The sequence below is a fragment of the Aspergillus novofumigatus genome (assembly GCF_002847465.1).
Source record: "Aspergillus novofumigatus IBT 16806 chromosome Unknown P174scaffold_1, whole genome shotgun sequence".
In the NCBI taxonomy this organism is placed as follows: domain Eukaryota; kingdom Fungi; phylum Ascomycota; class Eurotiomycetes; order Eurotiales; family Aspergillaceae; genus Aspergillus; species Aspergillus novofumigatus.
Genome location: NW_020194274.1, coordinates 2286646 through 2302984, shown reverse-complemented (window position 1 = coordinate 2302984; position 16339 = coordinate 2286646). Strand labels below are relative to the sequence as shown.

Below are 16339 nucleotides of genomic sequence, written 5' to 3'. Positions count from 1 at the left end.
AAGCCCGCAAGGTGACGATTAATAACGGTTCTCGCCGGTCGAGAGGTACCTTAGACTTTCATACCCCGGTCGCCCTCGAGAGGCCTTTGCTCAGACATTGCTGCGAAATGCGTAACCAAGAAACCCCACCATGGTGCTCTTGAAATATATTTATCTCGCCTACGTCCTTTCTTGGTATCACCATCCAGATTCATCTTCCTTGTCATGGTAGAGCAGAGCGAAGCTCAATTGCTGGTCTGTCACTTCAGTGTTCCGAGGTATCTCCGCAATTGAACTGCGAATCAACTAGAGCTCTCCATCCTGTCACTCGTTTTCCTCGGAGACTTCCATTTCGTCACTCACACTGCTGAGGTTTGTGCGACACTTCACGAAAATGAGTGCTTCCGAAACAGTATCTTCGTCGGCCAGTGCTGTTAGCACGAGCTCTGGAGGGTCGACTCCGTCGAAGCTCGTCAATGGAGCTACCCGCAATGGTTCCGCAGCAACTGGCAACGGCTCTGCCGGGACAGCCAAAGGGAAGAGGAGGAGCAAATATCGCCATGTTGCAGCTTATCATTCGGAGCTGCGGCATTCGAGCCTCAGTCGAGAGACCAGTGTGGTCCCAAGTTTTCTTGGATTCCGGAATCTCATGGTGATTGTCTTAGGTAGGTATTCCGCCTGCATCGCCTTTTCACATGCTTGGTGCTAACATGGCTCCCCGTGTTTTAGTGGCGATGAATCTTCGCCTGATAATTGAGAATTTCATGAAAGTAAGCTTATATGGTATATTCCGAAAGCAGCGTACTCTGGTATTCTAACAAATATCTTCTTGCAGTATGGCGTCCTTATCTGCATCAGGTGTCATGACTATCGGAAGCAGGATGTCGTTCTTGGGTCGATCCTCTTTGCCCTTGTTCCATGCCATCTCTTCCTTGCGTACATCATTGAATTGGCTGCAGCTCGGCAGTCCAAGCAAACTGTCGGTCGACAGAAAAAGGATCTATCGGCGGAGGAGTGGGAGCGCGAACAGCAGGCCTTCCGCTCAACCTGGCGGTATACAGCCTTCTTCCATACCGTAAACGCTACCCTGTGTCTCGCCGTGACCAGCTTCGTTGTTTATTTCTACATCAATCATCCCGGAATCGGTACAATTTGTGAACTCCACGCAATCATTGTGTGGCTCAAAAATTGCTCCTATGCATTTACGAATCGCGATCTGCGGCAGGCAATGCTCAACCCCTCTGCGGAGTCTGCTCTCCCGGAGATCTACTCCACATGCCCGTATCCAAGAAACATCACGCTTGGGAATCTTACATATTTTTGGCTAGCACCTACGCTTGTATATCAACCGGTTTATCCTCGATCGTCGCATATTCGATGGTCTTTTGTTGCCAAACGGCTTGCCGAGTTTTTTGGTTTAGCTGTTTTCATATGGCTTCTCTCGGCCCAGTATGCAGCTCCGGTCTTGCGAAATTCCATTGACAAGATCGCTGTGATGGATATTGCGTCAATCCTGGAGCGCGTCATGAAACTGTCCACAATTTCTCTTGTCATTTGGCTCGCCGGATTCTTTGCGCTCTTCCAGTCGCTGCTGAATGCTTTGGCGGAGGTCATGCGGTTCGGAGATCGTGAGTTCTACACAGATTGGTGGAACAGCCCGAGTCTCGGCGCATACTGGCGGTCATGGAACCGGCCGGTGTACCTCTTCATGAAGAGGCATGTTTTCTCGCCGCTGGTAGGAAGAGGCTGGAGCCCTCTTGCGGCGAGCTTTATGGTCTTTTTCCTCTCTGCAATCCTGCATGAGATGTTGGTGGGGATCCCTACCCACAATTTGATCGGTAAGAACTTGGTTCTCTTCGCAAATGATAAAACTGGGATCACTGACGGCCACATAGGCGTTGCATTTGCGGGGATGATGTTCCAGCTGCCATTGATTGCTGTGACAGCTCCCTTTGAAAAGGTGAATGACGCCTTGGGCAAGATTGTAGGGAACTCGATCTTCTGGGTAAGCTTTTGCCTCGTTGGTCAACCGCTCGGTGCGCTGTTGTATTTCTTTGCATGGCAGGCGAAGTACGGAAGTGTCAGCAAGATGCGCGTTTAGATTTAGAGCCACCACTATATCATATATCTGAGATGTAAAAAATTCACCCAGTTGCTCGGTTCTTTCCAGATGCTCGGTCGAGATGGTGAGTCAGAAGAAACCGCAACCTTGAGGCAGCGTTCGGATATTTTGGATTGCTTCCATGCATATTGAAGCGGATAAAACGAGCTCCTGGCTTGGCTGCAGGACGGATGCGGCCGTTCGGATAGGTTGATGCTCCGAATGGACAAGCAGTTACCCCGTCTTCCGGGAACCTGACGTCAGGCCAGAACAATATAAAAGCAACGACTGGGACAGAGTTTAGTTTCTCTGCCATTTAAGCTGCTCCAACATAGCTACAATAGTATTTTTGTTCAAGTTATAGCAGATTATCCTGTTATTCATCTCCGTCGAAATGGTTGCTATCGTTGTACCAGAAAACTACGGGTACGTCCTCCACTGTGTCGAAGTCACAAAAACAATCGATAATATGAAGCTCATTGAAATGCCAGTGCCGTCGTCGCAGTCGCCCTGGGAGCTATTCCAGTGCTTAGCTTCATTCATGGAACCATCGTGACCGGTCTTCGGAAGGACGCCAAGGTCCCCTATCCTCACACCTATGCGACGGTTGAGCAATGCAAGTCAAATGTGCGCATACCTTGAACCTGTTTGTTCATGTCGCGATGTAAAGATTATGAATGCTGAATCCATGATGCAGGCCAAGGCCGAGCAATTCAACTGCGCGCAGCGAGCCCACGCTAACTACCTCGAGAATATGACTCAAACAATGCTCTTCACCCTCTTCGCGGGTCTGAAATACCCTCACCTGGTAACAGCAATTGGCGCTTCATGGGTGTTTTTCCGAACTCTCTACTTGTACGGCTATGTGTACTCGGGTAAGCCACAAGGCAAGGGAAGGATGCTGGGAGGTTTGTTCTGGTTTTCTCAAGGCGCCCTGTGGGCTCTGAGTGTGTTTGGTGTTGCGAAGGATATGATCTCTTTCTGAATTTGAGAGTCATTCTGCATCTCACAAATTATGTTATATATATATGTACGTTAAACCTCCATAGGGACACTACCAATAATGGACCAACGTGTTATCTTCTACAGTTCTACCCCAGTCTTTAGCTGCGCAGAGTAGCTTAGCTGTGGCTGACCCCACAGTCGGAGACGGAGGAATACAGCACCGACGTGGCCTATGCGTCAGTCCCTATCCAGATTGATACGCAATTTTTACGTGGGAAAGAATCTAGATAGAGTACAACTCTAAATATAGTCGCGAGCGGCTTCCATTTGAGAATAATTGAGATTTGATTCTCAAGTAATTGATTGGGCTGTGTTAACCTCAATTGGATAATATACCACATTGCTCAACTTACTTCATCTCTTCAATTACCGTCATACCCCGCATATACCCCTCGGTCCCCTCCATCGCCCACGATGTCTTCCAAGTCGCAATTGACATATGCTGCTCGAGCCAGCAAGCACCCCAATTCTTTGGCAAAGAGGCTCTTTGAGATTGCCGAAGCAAAGAAGACGAACGTTACCGTCTCTGCTGATGTGACGACTACCAGAGAACTCCTGGACCTCGCTGACCGTACGGAAGCTGTTGGCTCAATTATACATGGCATCTAGAAATGGACTAATCAACTCCTGATAATACAGATCTCGGTCCCTACATCGCCGTCATCAAGACACACATCGATATCCTCACCGATTTCAGCGTCGACACTATCAATGGCCTGAATGTCCTGGCTCAGAAGCACAACTTTTTGATCTTCGAGGATCGCAAATTCATCGATATCGGCAACACCGTCCAGAAGCAATATCACGGCGGTGCTCTGAGAATCTCCGAATGGGCTCACATTATCAACTGCAGCGTTCTCCCCGGCGAGGGCATCGTCGAGGCCCTGGCCCAGACCGCATCCGCGCAAGACTTCCCCTATGGTCCTGAGAGAGGACTCTTGATCCTGGCAGAGATGACCTCCAAGGGATCGCTGGCTACGGGCGAATATACCAAGGCGTCAGTTGACTACGCCCGCAAATACAAGAACTTCGTTATGGGTTTTGTGTCGACGCGGGCCCTGACAGAGGTGCAGTCGGATGTGTCTTCGGCCTTGGAGGACGAAGATTTCGTGGTCTTCACGACGGGTGTGAACCTCTCCTCCAAGGGAGATAAGCTTGGACAGCAATACCAGACTCCTGCATCGGCAATTGGACGGGGCGCTGACTTTATCATCGCCGGTCGAGGCATCTATGCTGCTCCAGATCCGGTTGAGGCCGCACGGCGGTACCAGAAGGAGGGTTGGGAAGCTTATATGGCCAGAGTTGGGGCAAGTCATGAATTCCCTCTGGGAGCAAAAGTATAGTACCCAGTATGACTCGTGTGGAGGAGGCTACATACAATGTGCCTGCCATTAAACGATGAGCTCCTTCGTATTGGCCCTTGTAATGCCATCATTTCCGCGCCCCCAATGGTCAAGATTTTTCTCTTGCTAAATGCCTGGCTGTCAACTGGCCAGTAAGATAAGCTTTACCGGAGACGCCAAGGCTTTATCTATGTAGCCGATAAGCAAAATGGGCTGATAGCTTAATACGGAAGGTCCCTTTGACAAGTCAACCCGTGCAGAAGAGATAACAGTTTTGCATCATGCATCATGCATCATGCATCGATGTCTCGTCTCAGACAGAATAAGTCCCTCAAGTCCATCGATTGACCTAGATCTGTTGCCGACAATACCTCCCGACAATACCTCGATTGGGACAGCGCACGCCGCAAATTGACGCCTTCCAATCAAATCCCTCTTCGGTGATCGACAGTTTAGGATCATCCCCTCACAGTCGCCCAGACTCACGGTGTTACGGTGGCGCGCTATGGCTTTCTTTGCCGGTCAGGCTCCGCTCACTAGACAGCGGAGAAGGAGGGGGATCGATAGGGAATAATAGGATCTAGGTAGAGTACTCCAACCAAAGATACGCGGATCAACGCCCCGGCATTGGTTAGTATACCCCAAGCTCGTTTAGGTGTCCCCTTCTTTCATTCATGTTTATCATGATTTGTCTAAGTGCATCCCTAGATCCAGTCGATTATTTGGATAAATGGATAGGTGCACTCCACAATGTCTGATTGGCTCGTCGCGTGTTCTCCTCAGTTCCCCCATTCTCCTCACGTTACATTGACAACGGAATACTATTGCCTATGGTCCTGTCCGATAAGCTTGCTCCATCGCCTCCACTACGTCAAGTGGAGTATCAGACACGAGCTCTACCCCAGATATCGCCTGCTTATCGCTGGTCGCTTTGTCATGCCAGTACAGATCACATCGGCAATTCCGATAACAGATGGTGCCATCGTCTTTCCGAGAGATGAGGGGAAGTATATGAAAGCCCCAAGTCTCCCTACCTTCTTCTTGCCTTGAATCCATCTTTCAACGTTTCATTCCCCTCCCAACCTGCGACACGCTTCATCTTCAAAATGGCCGAGGAAAAGGCTCCCCGACCCACCATGGATCCGAAGTTGGAGAAGCACGCTCATGATGCGGATGAGGCGATGAAGGCCTTTGAGGGTATAGAGGGCGAGTCTATTACCCTCGATGAAGAAACGAACAAAAGACTTTTGAAGATTATTGACTGGCATATGATGCCGATCATGTGCCTTGTGTATGGGATGAATTATTTGGATAGTATGGGCCAACGGATTATTCTCGCACAGTATAGCAGTGACTGACGGCTGCCAGAAACTACCTTGTCGTATGCTAGTGTCATGGGAATCAAGAAGGATATTAATTTGAAGGGCGATGATTACCAATGGTTGGGGAGTTTATTCTACTTTGGTGCGTACGTCGAATATAGTAGGGATTTTGCCTCTGACCATTACAGGCTACTTGGCATGGGAGTATCCGACCAGTCGACTTCTCCAGCGTCTACCCCTAGGCAAATACTCTGCAGCCTGTATCATAATCTGGGGCACCATCTTGTCCTGCTTTGCTGCTGTCAGCAACTTCACTGGGGCCATTGCAATTCGGTACGGGCAGATCATGCTCCTCATCAGCGACAAACGCTGACTGTATAGGTTCTTCCTGGGTGTTTTTGAAGCTTCCGTTACCCCCGGCTTTGCTCTGTTGACTTCCCAGGTAAGATAGCCACTTCCGACCTGATGAGATAATTCCACTCTAAACTATGCTATAGTGGTATACCAAGCAAGAACAGAACAGCCGAGTCAATATATGGTTCAGCTTCAATGGCTGGGGCCAGATTCTCGGCGGCTTGACGGCATACGGCATCGCAGTTGGTACGGCGAAGCATGGTTCGGCCATCGAGCCATGGAAGATTGTGTTCCTCTTCACGGGGCTGCTCACGGTGGCCTTGGGAGTAATCTTCTTATGGGTCGTTCCTGACAGCCAGCTCAATGCTCGCTGGTTGAAGAAAGAGGACCGGATCCTGGCCGTGGCGCGTGTCAAGGTCAACCAGCAAGGCATCGGCAACAAACATTTCAAGCTCTACCAGGTGAAGGAGGCACTCCTGGACCCAATGACCTGGGCATTCTTCTTCTACGCACTCATTGCAGATATCCCTAATGGTGGAATCACCAACTTCTTCAGTCAGATGGTGAGTTGTGCATCTTGATACTTCTGTTGCTCTTCTGACTATCGTTAGATTTCCAGCTTCGGTTACACCGCTGAGCAGAGTCTCTTGTACGGTACTCCAGGCGGCGCCGTCGAGGTGGTCGCACTTCTTGTGAACGGATATGTGGGCCAGATCACCGGACAACGGATCCTCTGCAGTACTGGCGGTCTCATTACCTCGATCATCGGAATGGTCCTCATCGTTGCCCTGCCGTTATCGAACAACGTTGGCCGTCTGATAGGTTACTACATGACCCAAGCGAGCCCGACGCCATTCGTGGCGCTCTTGTCTCTTGTGTCTTCAAACATCGCTGGCTACACTAAAAAGACCACCGTGGCTGCGCTGTACCTGATCGGTTACTGTGCCGGGAACATCATCGGTAAGATATGCTCATTTTAATTTCAAAGAATGGTACTAAAGCATGGATAGGGCCTCAAATCTTCCGCCCCAAGGACGCACCCCGATACGTACCCGCCGAGATCACCATTATCGTCTGCTGGGGCGTTTGCCTGCTGCTGCTTGTCTTTATCTGGTGGTGGTACAACAAGGAGAACAAGCGGAAGGCTCTCATCCGGGCGTCACCGGACTACGTGAGTCTAGAGAATCAAGCGTGAGTTCTTTCGTTGCCTGTTCTTCGGCGATGCATCCACTGACATTGATGAATCAGGTTCCTCGATTTGACGGACGGAGAGAATCATGAGTTTATTTATGCGCTGTAGCTCTATTCCTAGTTATGAGGTTGATATATAAATCCCCATTTTATGTCTGCATGCAATGCTGTCTTTCTATGTGGCAGCGTGTCATGTTGGCAACATCAAAATACGGTCCTCGGTGCCTTTGGTCAAAAATGTAGATTATAGGCAGTTTCATTATACAAAGCAGTAATCCAAACTGTAGGCTGAATGTCAGCCCGACACACATAGGAGATCTGCCCATCACATACATACAATAACACATCTCATACATGTCCACCCTCTCTCCCACAACGCTGTAAACCATCCAGAAGGGACACCTTGAACGAGCTCCCTCGCTGCATATATAAATAAGAAATGAATTTGTGCCACACACACACCTTTGTTTTCTCAGTATGAGTTAGTATCAAGCAGCTACAAGAGCAGCGAAGCAAATAACTAAGCAAGCGTACCTGGTCGAGACCTTGAAGAACCGAAGGTCATACTCATCGTTTATCGCCAGAAGGGGCGTTGCTTGTCTCCAGCCATATATATATAGAAGTTATGCACAACGGACACTGTACACATGAAGACCATCTTTGTTAGTATCATTCGCAGATATCTACATATACAGATAGTGTAAGTAAGCATACCTCGTTCATCAAACACCAAGATCCTTTAGGACAGGACAAGGACAAGGCCTAGCAGAAAGTATCGTCAGCTAATTTTCACCGCACCACACACAAAGGCTCAAAATGTAAGACTTACCTTTGAATCAAAGATAAAGAGACTCGTTACCAGAGCGCACACAACGCATCTGATAACCCAGGCCCGTTCCCAACCACCCAACCAAGGGCCCGTTTTATGTCGCTAGATCTAGAGGCATATTCGGTTTGGTATGCCCTGGTTAGTATTTCTTTGTGGTTTTGACAGTTGATTGGTTTTGTTTGTTTGTTCGTTCTCTGTCTTGGTTTTTCTTCTGGTATTTGGTTGTTGATTGGTGAGTGCTGGTGTTCGGGTTGGATGGGTAAGGAAGGGAGGGAGATGGTGAAGTACAGGGAGGCAGGTGCAGCAAGGGCAATAGGAAGGGAAGAGGTAGAAAGTGTAAATTGGTATTAGACGGTGATAGATGTTGTAGGAACAGGCAGAAGGGGAGAGCAGTGCAAGAGGGAAGCAGACAAGGGAAGGTCGGCTCGAGCTTCCACCAGAGGCAGTCGCTCAGAGTCACCTGCAGAGAGGAGAGAGATAGCTGTAAGAAGAAAGAAGGAAAGAGCAAAGAGGCATGGTAGGAGGGGTATTTATACCTGTGGTTTCCTCGCTAAAGAGCTTGCAGGTCTCAAGCGAGATGCGGTCGATATTCGTCATTCACTGTCATTGACTGTGAAGTGCCAAGTGGTTGAAGAACCACTACACAAGGACTTTGCTGGGGAGTTGCTACTACGGCAGAGTACAAAGATGAGTCGATACTGGAGCCTGGCTCTGGTTCGGTGAGACAGTGGGCTTTGTTTGCAGGCGGCAGGGAGATACAGTCTTGTTTCCGTGGTTGATGGGTTTGAGATGACTCTTTTGCTGGGCGAAACTCGCGCATGCCGTCTACGTCGTTCCTGTAAGTCGTGATAGAGCGCCATTTTTCGCAACTGGCTCGATAATTGTGTTCTATGGCTGTTACAGCTTCTCGAATGCGGATTATCAGATGCCGGGCCCTGGAGGCTGGGATCAATATGATCTACTACAACGTAGGAAGCTCGGTGGCATGCCATAAACACAATCATTCTAAGTATATTTCGAGACACTTAGCGAATGTAACGGTTAGCTCTTGGTTTTTTGTTAGACATTTTCACTGGTAGAGACAAAGGAAGCATCGAACAAAAGGCTCCAGGGAACTAGCCGCCAAGTTGATTGATAATCCATTGTTCTCAAATCTTGTGTACAAGCACAGTAAAAGAACTTCATAGAGAGCGATGAACAAATTCAGGATGCTTCTGGACAGCTTTCAAGAAGAGTATTACTCCGCTGGCATTAATGACTTGAATAGCGGACTTGCACTGACGACTTCAGCCATGTACGGATATTTCAAGTACTACTTCAAGACGCATATAGTTATCAAGAGTATCTAGTCACAATATGCTTCCTATGCATGGACATAAAAAGACTCGCTATCTCTACCAACAGCTGAGCGCGAAAATGGATATTCCGTCACCAACTTGCTCTATCGGATGTAAATCCCTAAAGCTGAACATTTTGTGCACTGTAAGCATCCTACTATGAGCCACCTAGATATGGAGAACCGATGAAATTGCATACAGTGACTACCACTATTACACGAATACAGGTGACGTAAGATGGAGCTACCATATACTACCTATTTGACCGTTTTGACGTCCATCTCTATGGTGGCTGACGGCCCGATCCTGGCACTCTACCACCTGGGCATAGATGAGGGCTACGCATGCTGGTCCATAGATGAGAAGGACAAAGTTATTCTTAAATGTCGAGTCGAAAGGAAGCAGCGTCTCTCAGACTTAACAAGTCTGCTCTATGCATATGGCGGAACCTTCCATGGAAGAACAATTCTCCTGTTCTCTCCACGAGATGTCCTCGAGACTGCACCATCTGGAATTATCAAAGTCTATTCAGATGGCTTGAAGTATCTGCTGCGCCTGATCATGCACTACACGCATGGCAGCAGAAATTAGGACAGAGAGCCAAACTTCAAACTCAAGTGAAAAGGTATATAATGGCTAGTCCGTTCAACGCACATGGACGAGTATGATCCCGCCTGTCATAACGCAGCTCAAGCAGACCCTTTTAAGCAACGATGAGACCACGAGAGATCTGGTTGGTTCTCAAAAGCCAGCCTTCAGATGGATTCGAAGTTTAATCAGACATGAACTTGATTGAGCTGTGGATGCCGGCTACTTATCCTTCTTGAGGAGTCGGCCGATCCCAGGAACCAAGGAATCAAAGATTGTGTGGTGTAGCACGGACCCAGTCCTCGATATGATCAGTATCAAAACTGGATCGGCCCTCATATTCAGGATTCGTAGTCCTCTTAAGTGCTCTGTAAACATTAACTCAGGTGAGAAGTCCAGATTGACCGCCTTGCAAAAAGAAAAAAGGAAATGGCGGTCAACTGTGTCAACCAATGGCCGCTAGGAGGAGGGGCAGATGATCCGTTGAGCAACCGCGGATGGAGGAAAGTCCATGCGCAGGAGTGGGCTGAGTGGGGGCAAGTCAGGTGGAGACTGGCGGCATTCTGCCCGAGAAAATTGTCTCGTATCAGGATTGTCCAGGGCCAGTCACAGGCTCAGCTTGTCCCTTGCTTTGGCAGGTAATCAAGGAGAGTTCAGTTGTAGCCTGTAGGAGTGTTTTCCATTCTTGTATTCCATATTGAAAGTTGCAACTTGCACATGACGTAGTCGTCCAGGGTCAACATCCTCCCATGCTGACACTGCATGAAAGAACCTCCCATGTTTCTTTTCTTTTGGTTCCTGAAAAGAATCATGCAGGGGGTCAGGGACAAGGGATCTAGACTCAGAGGAGGACGGGTGGATTCCGCTTTCTTCTAGTAGTGGAGGTATCCAATGGATAACTCTGTATGTAATGATGGTAATGGCAGACGGACGAACCCCGCAGCTCTTCTTTGCTTGAGCCTTCCTTTTTGGGACTTTCTAACCTGTTCTCGGGCGACTACGGGGGGCTTTTACCTCTTCAGTGCTCATGGTCATTTAAGGCGTCAACGCCGGCAACAATCCCGGCGACAATCGTTTCTGCATTCATTTGTCGATGAATGATATCAAGTAAAATGGGTCCTCTGTTGCCGCTATGGAGATGAAACTAGATACTCACACCACGATGATCGCTCTCTGTTGGCAACTTGGCACCGTCGGGCGCCTACAGTCGGTGAAGAGAATTCTTTCCTACCTTAGTCTCCTACAAGTATTTAGTTTCCAGTGTCGACTCACTTTGTGAAAGAAAAAGGATGAGGTTCCGTCTGGGAATCCCTCCCTAACTTGACACAGATCTTTCGTTGGTTTCAGGTTTCTATTTTCGACGTCATTATCATTATCAGTACTGTCTCTTTCTGCAACATAACATTCTTTATTGTCTTCCTGATCAAACGGACTGATCATTCATCATGAGTCCCTTTCAATGATCCTCCCGTGATTCGCCCCTCTCTTCTTTGATCTTCCCCTCCTTGAACCCTAACTTTATCCTACCGATTGGCTGCGTGATGCAAAAGAAGGGAACCTGATTCATTCATATAACCTTGGGATCACCACATTCGTCAGCGGCACAAAGACTTGTCTTTGAGTCGATGGTCTTTTGATCCCTCGCCTCTGACTGGTGCCATTTGATGGCAAAGCACATGTGAGCCTTTGCCGTCCCATTAACCTTTTGCTCCTCCCCGCCTGATGTTGAGCAGCGACTAGGAGCATGGCCGCTTCATTCACATGTCACGGAGCTATACTGCCCAGCGGCAATGCCCATATGAGCCACACTCATCACGGAAGCCACTCGATCCACGTAGACGAAGCTACCCTCGCTTCCTCTATCACAACCACTACCTCGACTTCTACAATAAGTCCTTCTCCTACCTTTGCTCTCACTCCTGGCTATGATCAACCTGCTTCGTATCTGGCAGTCTCAACTGTGCCATCCCTCAACATCACTACAAGAGCTATTTCGCCCTGCTTAAGCGACATTTCAGAGACCAAGACCTTCTACAGTACCGTAGAGGTCACTGAGTTTTGTGCAGATGCATGCGACTCGCCTACAGCTTTGGACTTGACGTCGAACGATTGCATGGACCAGATGGAAAACAGCTTGACGCATGCAGTCGGACAACCAGATACGGCGACGGTGACGCCTTCAATCCCTACTTCGAATAGCCATCGCACGCCCAAAAGGAAACGAACAGTGTCGCCGCCGTCCTCTGCAAAATCTCCTGAGCAGTATCGCTCCACATCTCGAAGCACTCGCCGGTCCACACCGACAAGCCGTCGCAGTTCTTTGCATTCGCACCGACGTGCAGCAACTACTACATCGCTTACACCGTCCATCGTTGATCGAAAGGATCCAGTGGCAAAGCGTCAAGACCTTTTGGCCCTCCATCGCGAGTCCTGTCGACTATTCCAGGACAACGAATTACAACAATCTTGCTTGCAGGAAAGACGATCTCCCCCAGCAACCCTTCCTTACATGACATCTTGCGCACGCCGAGCGTCTTCTGAATTCAGTTCACCGCCAGCTTCGCCGATTGCCCACGCCCGTTTCTCCACTTCAGCTCGAGAACCTGGACTGGACACCAGCCTGAGCCCCGATCATCAGACTTATGTACCCGCCGCCGATTCAATAGCCGACGGCGCTCCAAAACAGGCGACGTCGACAGTGATCGACTGGACATCACCATCTACTCGCAGGCGAGAATACAGGAAAATCGATAGAGCCAGCACCGGCGTCCGGGGATTCTGGCGACGAGTAGCACCCCGGTGGTGCCAATTCGGGGACAATCGCATGCCGTTCTTCGAAGAAGGGAAGAACGGCAAGGGCAACTACGAGGGCAGCGTCCGGAGGTTTCGAATGGACTTGCCTGACGAGCCGGCCGATGAGACGGCGAACAGATCCCGTAGAGGCCTGAAGTTCAAGAAGAAGTTGATCGTCCATGGATTTGCCCCTCGGCGGAGTACGTGTTAGTCTCTGAGCCGCGCCTCGACCTTTTTCATTTTGCATGTTGCGTCTTGTTTAGCGTGCTGCTATCGCTGGCGATGTGGTGCAGCAATGATACCACGATATTACACTGACAACTGCCTCGTTTTGCGCTTTGTCTGTGGACCCAGTTTATACGGGTGTTAGACTTGAGATTGTGATACCCTGCCACCATGGCATTTTCTTTTATCCTAGTCTTTAGCATATCAAGCATATCATATATTCTCGAAATGATTTTGATGAATGTACGCTTTTCTAGATCTCCAGTAATGTACGTAACACCCAACGCCATGCAATGCAATATATGGGTATCGATAGAAGCGTATAGCTATCCCCAGTCAGCCTAGTCCGCCCAGCCCAGTAGTCAGCCAAGCAACTACAGCAGCTCAAAATCATCCAGGTTATCCCTGTAGCGCATGATATTGCGCTTGATCTTGCTGCTATCCACCCAGGTGATATGATCCTCCAGATTGCGCGTAACCAGATAAGCCGGGTCCGTGACGACCTCCGGGCCACAGCGCACATGTCCCTGCTCGATATACGTCACAGCCTGTCAAAATCAGCACCCACCATTTTTCCAGTCAAAAAAGGAAAAGGAAAAGAAAGAACATACAGCCTTAATCGTCTCCACCATCCCCGTCCTCACCATCACAACAGCTAACCTCCTCCTACAAAACGCCGAAACCGTCACCTCGCGCTCCACCCGCGACAGACCGGCCCCTTGCTCGCGCGACTGCTTCAGCAATCCCATCCGCCACAGCTTATCCAGAACCTCGGACTCGAGCTTCTTGCGCAGCGGGTCCGAGTCCGGGTCGAGCTGGGAGAGCTTGTGGGCGAGTTGGCGGAGGGAGCCGGCCAGCGCATTGTAGGATTTATAGTCTGTGTCGTTTTGGAGGTGGTAGCGTTGGCGGATTTGGTGCTCGCGGTGGCCGCCGTCGGATTTGTAGTTTATGAAGTCGACCTTTCGGAGGAGTCTATTAAGGTTTGTTAGTTAGTTGGGCTGTTCTTTTTGGGGATCTGGTTGAGAGGGGAGGGGGGAGCGGACTTTTTCTCGTGGTATTTAAGTTGGCGGACCATTTTTGGTGATTATATGCTAGTTGTTCCTTTGAAAAAAAGGGAGTGGATTGAGCGATGCGATTTGATGATGGCTTGTCTTGCCGTGGTGAGGATAAAAATTCTATGGATGAAAGGCGGTGTGCCGTTCTGCTGGTGGTTTGGTGCACCGTGCAAACTGTGCAAACTGCACATGTGATTCTGGACCACTGGTCGGGGTTTACTGTTCCTATTCGGGTGTAGTGTTGTTTGCCTGGCATTGCTGCTGTTGAATCAAAGCCATAAGCATAACCTGTGTTGGCCCGGGATATCTTTAGTCTTTACAGTGTCACTGCTCAGATGTGTTGGGTGCTACGATTATTGATCATATAGTGGACAAACCACTAATTCTACGCCCCTAGGAAGTGAGGTTTAGTATGGGACATACTCCTTAAAGCCAGAGAATCCAAACGTAACAATCATCTCTCAGCAATGAATTCGGCAAACGTGTGGTCGGGCTGTTTGGTTACTTTTATCCCATTCTCGTCTAGTCTATCAGATGTACAGAAATGAAGACCATTATAACTCATCTTTCCCCTCTGAAGGCATAGGCCGGCCACTGTCCTTGCCGAGATCGACCCCGTGCTTCTTGCGCCATTTCTCCCACATGGCCCAGAAATCCTTCTCCATGCCGCTCTCCATCTGGTCCGGCAGGACAACGGTGTACTCAACGTAGAGATCGCCCGGCTCCGAATCGTGGTCGTGGTGCTCGTGCAAATGACCCTCGGAGTAGAAGGGCATGCCCTCGCCCTTGACTGTCTCGACGGAAAGCGGCTGGACGACCTCGCCGCGCTTGCGGCTCAGCTGCACAACATGCCCGTCCAGATGCGTGATATTGCGCGTCCAATCGCCCATCCACGCCTCCCGCAGCGACAGCACCTCCCTCCAGAACAGGTGCCTGCCCTTGCGCCGGAAGAACGTGCCGTCGGTGCGGCGCGCCTCGTCCGCCGCCAACTCAGGCTCCTTCTCCTCCAACACCAGAATCAGATCGCCCGCCACCCAGTCCGGGCTCTCGTCGCCCTCGTTCTCAAACACCAGCCGCGTCCCCTTATCCATGCCCGGCTCCACCGTCGCAACCGTCTCCACCTCCCGCCGCACAACCCGCTGCCCCGCACACACAGGACAGGGCTTCTTGATCGTCTTGCCCTGGCCGTGGCACGCGTCGCACGGCATCTGCACCTGCTGGTACATCCCCGGCGCAAGCATGTGCTTCTGGATCACCCGCCCGCGCCCACTACACTTGGGGCACGTCACCACCTGCCGGTCCGCCGCCCCCGTCCCCTCACACGCATCGCAGATCTGCTGCTTCTCAATCCCGAACCGGATCTCCCGCCCCGTGTAGAAATCCCGCAGCGGCAGCCCCACCCGCATCTCCATGTCCGGACCGCGCCGGTGGCCCGGCGCATGCCCAAAGTGTCCGCCGCCGCCGAAGAACCGCGAGAACAGATCGAAGGGGTCGTTCGCGGGCCGTCCTGCCGTCCCGCCCTGCCGGTGCTGCTCGATGCCCTCGTGTCCGTATTGATCGTAGATTTTCCGCGTGGCCGGTGTAGAGAGGACATCATACGCGTCGGCGATTTCGACGAATTTCTCCCGCGCCGTCTCGTCGCCTCTGTCAGCCGCACTAGTGTTAGCTCCACTCCTCTCTCTCGCTTGCATCTGGGGAAAGTCCCATGGATAAAACTTACGGATTCTTATCCGGATGGAACTTCTTGCTCAGCGTCCGGTACGCGCGCTTGATATCCCGTTCCGAGGCGGAGCGGTCCAGCCCCAGGATCTTGTAGTAGTCTTCCTTGGCCAACGCCAGGACCAGAACGAGTGCGATCGCGAGCAGAATTGTAATTAGACGCATGGTGATGATTGGCAGGCAAGCTGCATCACAGCTGCGCTTTACACGTAGCAATTGGTCGACGATGTCTCAATGGTCAATGCCAAGGTGGTGTATTGTATATTGTGTATTGTATTTCTGAAGTATGCTTGTGAAGCAGACTAGACTTTGCGTGATGTTGTGTTTAATGCAATGGTCCGGAAGGCCGAGGGAGTCTCGAGATCAGCAAAGAACTCAAGATGGAGTTGGTGCTGGGTGTGGGTTGTTTTGCGCTTGCCCTGGACTGATTGCGCGGTGTTTTGGCGGGCCACTACTGATAAAGTCCGCGTTGATAGAGAAGTAGTAAGCTTTTGATTA

General features: G+C 50.2%; 7 protein-coding genes across 7 annotated transcripts; 5 read left to right on the top strand and 2 right to left on the bottom strand.

The window, feature by feature from the left end:
• The first annotated feature begins 76 nt into the window (after positions 1-76).
• On the top strand, positions 77-2112 carry P174DRAFT_382325 (putative diacylglycerol O-acyltransferase (DgaT)). The gene is made up of 3 exons (XM_024823113.1): positions 77-644; positions 709-749; positions 815-2112. The coding sequence occupies exons 1-3, from the start codon at positions 374-376 to the stop codon at positions 2078-2080; spliced, it is 1578 nt and encodes a 525-aa protein (XP_024687259.1). The 5' UTR covers positions 77-373; the 3' UTR covers positions 2081-2112.
• Positions 2113-2337: 225 nt separating this feature from the next.
• P174DRAFT_24968 (MAPEG family protein) lies at positions 2338-3171 on the top strand. The gene is made up of 3 exons (XM_024821456.1): positions 2338-2506; positions 2572-2707; positions 2778-3171. The coding sequence occupies exons 1-3, from the start codon at positions 2475-2477 to the stop codon at positions 3063-3065; spliced, it is 456 nt and encodes a 151-aa protein (XP_024687258.1). The 5' UTR covers positions 2338-2474; the 3' UTR covers positions 3066-3171.
• A 168-nt stretch (positions 3172-3339) lies between these two features.
• Positions 3340-4546, top strand: pyrG (orotidine-5'-phosphate decarboxylase pyrG). The gene is made up of 2 exons (XM_024823879.1): positions 3340-3656; positions 3725-4546. The coding sequence occupies exons 1-2, from the start codon at positions 3500-3502 to the stop codon at positions 4426-4428; spliced, it is 861 nt and encodes a 286-aa protein (XP_024687257.1). The 5' UTR covers positions 3340-3499; the 3' UTR covers positions 4429-4546.
• A 625-nt stretch (positions 4547-5171) lies between these two features.
• Positions 5172-7513, top strand: P174DRAFT_447258 (allantoate permease family MFS transporter). The gene is made up of 8 exons (XM_024828651.1): positions 5172-5742; positions 5797-5892; positions 5939-6083; positions 6132-6192; positions 6248-6667; positions 6716-7064; positions 7115-7295; positions 7353-7513. The coding sequence occupies exons 1-8, from the start codon at positions 5535-5537 to the stop codon at positions 7402-7404; spliced, it is 1512 nt and encodes a 503-aa protein (XP_024687256.1). The 5' UTR covers positions 5172-5534; the 3' UTR covers positions 7405-7513.
• Positions 7514-11789: 4276 nt separating this feature from the next.
• On the top strand, positions 11790-13353 carry P174DRAFT_437075 (uncharacterized protein). Its single transcript, XM_024826189.1, has one exon. It carries the CDS (start codon positions 11848-11850, stop codon positions 13051-13053), a length of 1206 nt encoding a protein of 401 aa, XP_024687255.1. The 5' UTR covers positions 11790-11847; the 3' UTR covers positions 13054-13353.
• P174DRAFT_437074 (snoRNA-binding rRNA-processing protein IMP3) lies at positions 13284-14207 on the bottom strand. The gene is made up of 3 exons (XM_024826188.1): positions 14111-14207; positions 13679-14039; positions 13284-13615 (listed from the first exon to the last, which is right to left on the bottom strand). The coding sequence occupies exons 1-3, from the start codon at positions 14140-14142 to the stop codon at positions 13442-13444; spliced, it is 567 nt and encodes a 188-aa protein (XP_024687254.1). The 5' UTR covers positions 14143-14207; the 3' UTR covers positions 13284-13441.
• A 401-nt stretch (positions 14208-14608) lies between these two features.
• P174DRAFT_382313 (putative DnaJ domain protein) lies at positions 14609-16295 on the bottom strand. The gene is made up of 2 exons (XM_024823112.1): positions 15843-16295; positions 14609-15766 (listed from the first exon to the last, which is right to left on the bottom strand). The coding sequence occupies exons 1-2, from the start codon at positions 16004-16006 to the stop codon at positions 14677-14679; spliced, it is 1254 nt and encodes a 417-aa protein (XP_024687253.1). The 5' UTR covers positions 16007-16295; the 3' UTR covers positions 14609-14676.
• Positions 16296-16339: the final 44 nt, after the last annotated feature.

What these genes read in the sequence shown, in the direction of transcription:
- P174DRAFT_24968 (XM_024821456.1), top strand. Translation starts at nt 2,475, where the DNA reads ATGGTTGCTATCGTTGTACCAGAAAACTACGG. An exon ending in GTTGTACCAGAAAACTACGG is followed by an intron (nt 2,507 to 2,571) that starts GTACGTCCTCCA and finishes TTGAAATGCCAG; the next exon opens with TGCCGTCGTCGCAGTCGCCC. An exon ending in TTGAGCAATGCAAGTCAAAT is followed by an intron (nt 2,708 to 2,777) that starts GTGCGCATACCT and finishes TCCATGATGCAG; the next exon opens with GCCAAGGCCGAGCAATTCAA.
- P174DRAFT_447258 (XM_024828651.1), top strand. Translation starts at nt 5,535, where the DNA reads ATGGCCGAGGAAAAGGCTCCCCGACCCACCATGGATCCGAAGTTGGAG. An exon ending in TGGGATGAATTATTTGGATA is followed by an intron (nt 5,743 to 5,796) that starts GTATGGGCCAAC and finishes GACGGCTGCCAG; the next exon opens with AAACTACCTTGTCGTATGCT. An exon ending in CTGTGCCGGGAACATCATCG is followed by an intron (nt 7,065 to 7,114) that starts GTAAGATATGCT and finishes AAGCATGGATAG; the next exon opens with GGCCTCAAATCTTCCGCCCC.
- P174DRAFT_437075 (XM_024826189.1), top strand. Translation starts at nt 11,848, where the DNA reads ATGAGCCACACTCATCACGGAAGCCACTCGATCCACGTAGACGAAGCT.
- P174DRAFT_382325 (XM_024823113.1), top strand. Translation starts at nt 374, where the DNA reads ATGAGTGCTTCCGAAACAGTATCTTCGTCGGCCAGTGCTGTTAGCACG. An exon ending in TCTCATGGTGATTGTCTTAG is followed by an intron (nt 645 to 708) that starts GTAGGTATTCCG and finishes CCCGTGTTTTAG; the next exon opens with TGGCGATGAATCTTCGCCTG. An exon ending in TAATTGAGAATTTCATGAAA is followed by an intron (nt 750 to 814) that starts GTAAGCTTATAT and finishes ATCTTCTTGCAG; the next exon opens with TATGGCGTCCTTATCTGCAT.
- P174DRAFT_437074 (XM_024826188.1), bottom strand. Translation starts at nt 14,142, where the DNA reads ATGGTCCGCCAACTTAAATACCACGAGAAAAA. An exon ending in CTTAAATACCACGAGAAAAA is followed by an intron (nt 14,040 to 14,110) that starts GTCCGCTCCCCC and finishes AAACCTTAATAG; the next exon opens with ACTCCTCCGAAAGGTCGACT. An exon ending in TGGTGGAGACGATTAAGGCT is followed by an intron (nt 13,616 to 13,678) that starts GTATGTTCTTTC and finishes TGATTTTGACAG; the next exon opens with GCTGTGACGTATATCGAGCA.
- P174DRAFT_382313 (XM_024823112.1), bottom strand. Translation starts at nt 16,006, where the DNA reads ATGCGTCTAATTACAATTCTGCTCGCGATCGCACTCGTTCTGGTCCTG. An exon ending in TTCCATCCGGATAAGAATCC is followed by an intron (nt 15,767 to 15,842) that starts GTAAGTTTTATC and finishes TGCGGCTGACAG; the next exon opens with AGGCGACGAGACGGCGCGGG.
- pyrG (XM_024823879.1), top strand. Translation starts at nt 3,500, where the DNA reads ATGTCTTCCAAGTCGCAATTGACATATGCTGCTCGAGCCAGCAAGCAC. An exon ending in ACTCCTGGACCTCGCTGACC is followed by an intron (nt 3,657 to 3,724) that starts GTACGGAAGCTG and finishes CTGATAATACAG; the next exon opens with ATCTCGGTCCCTACATCGCC.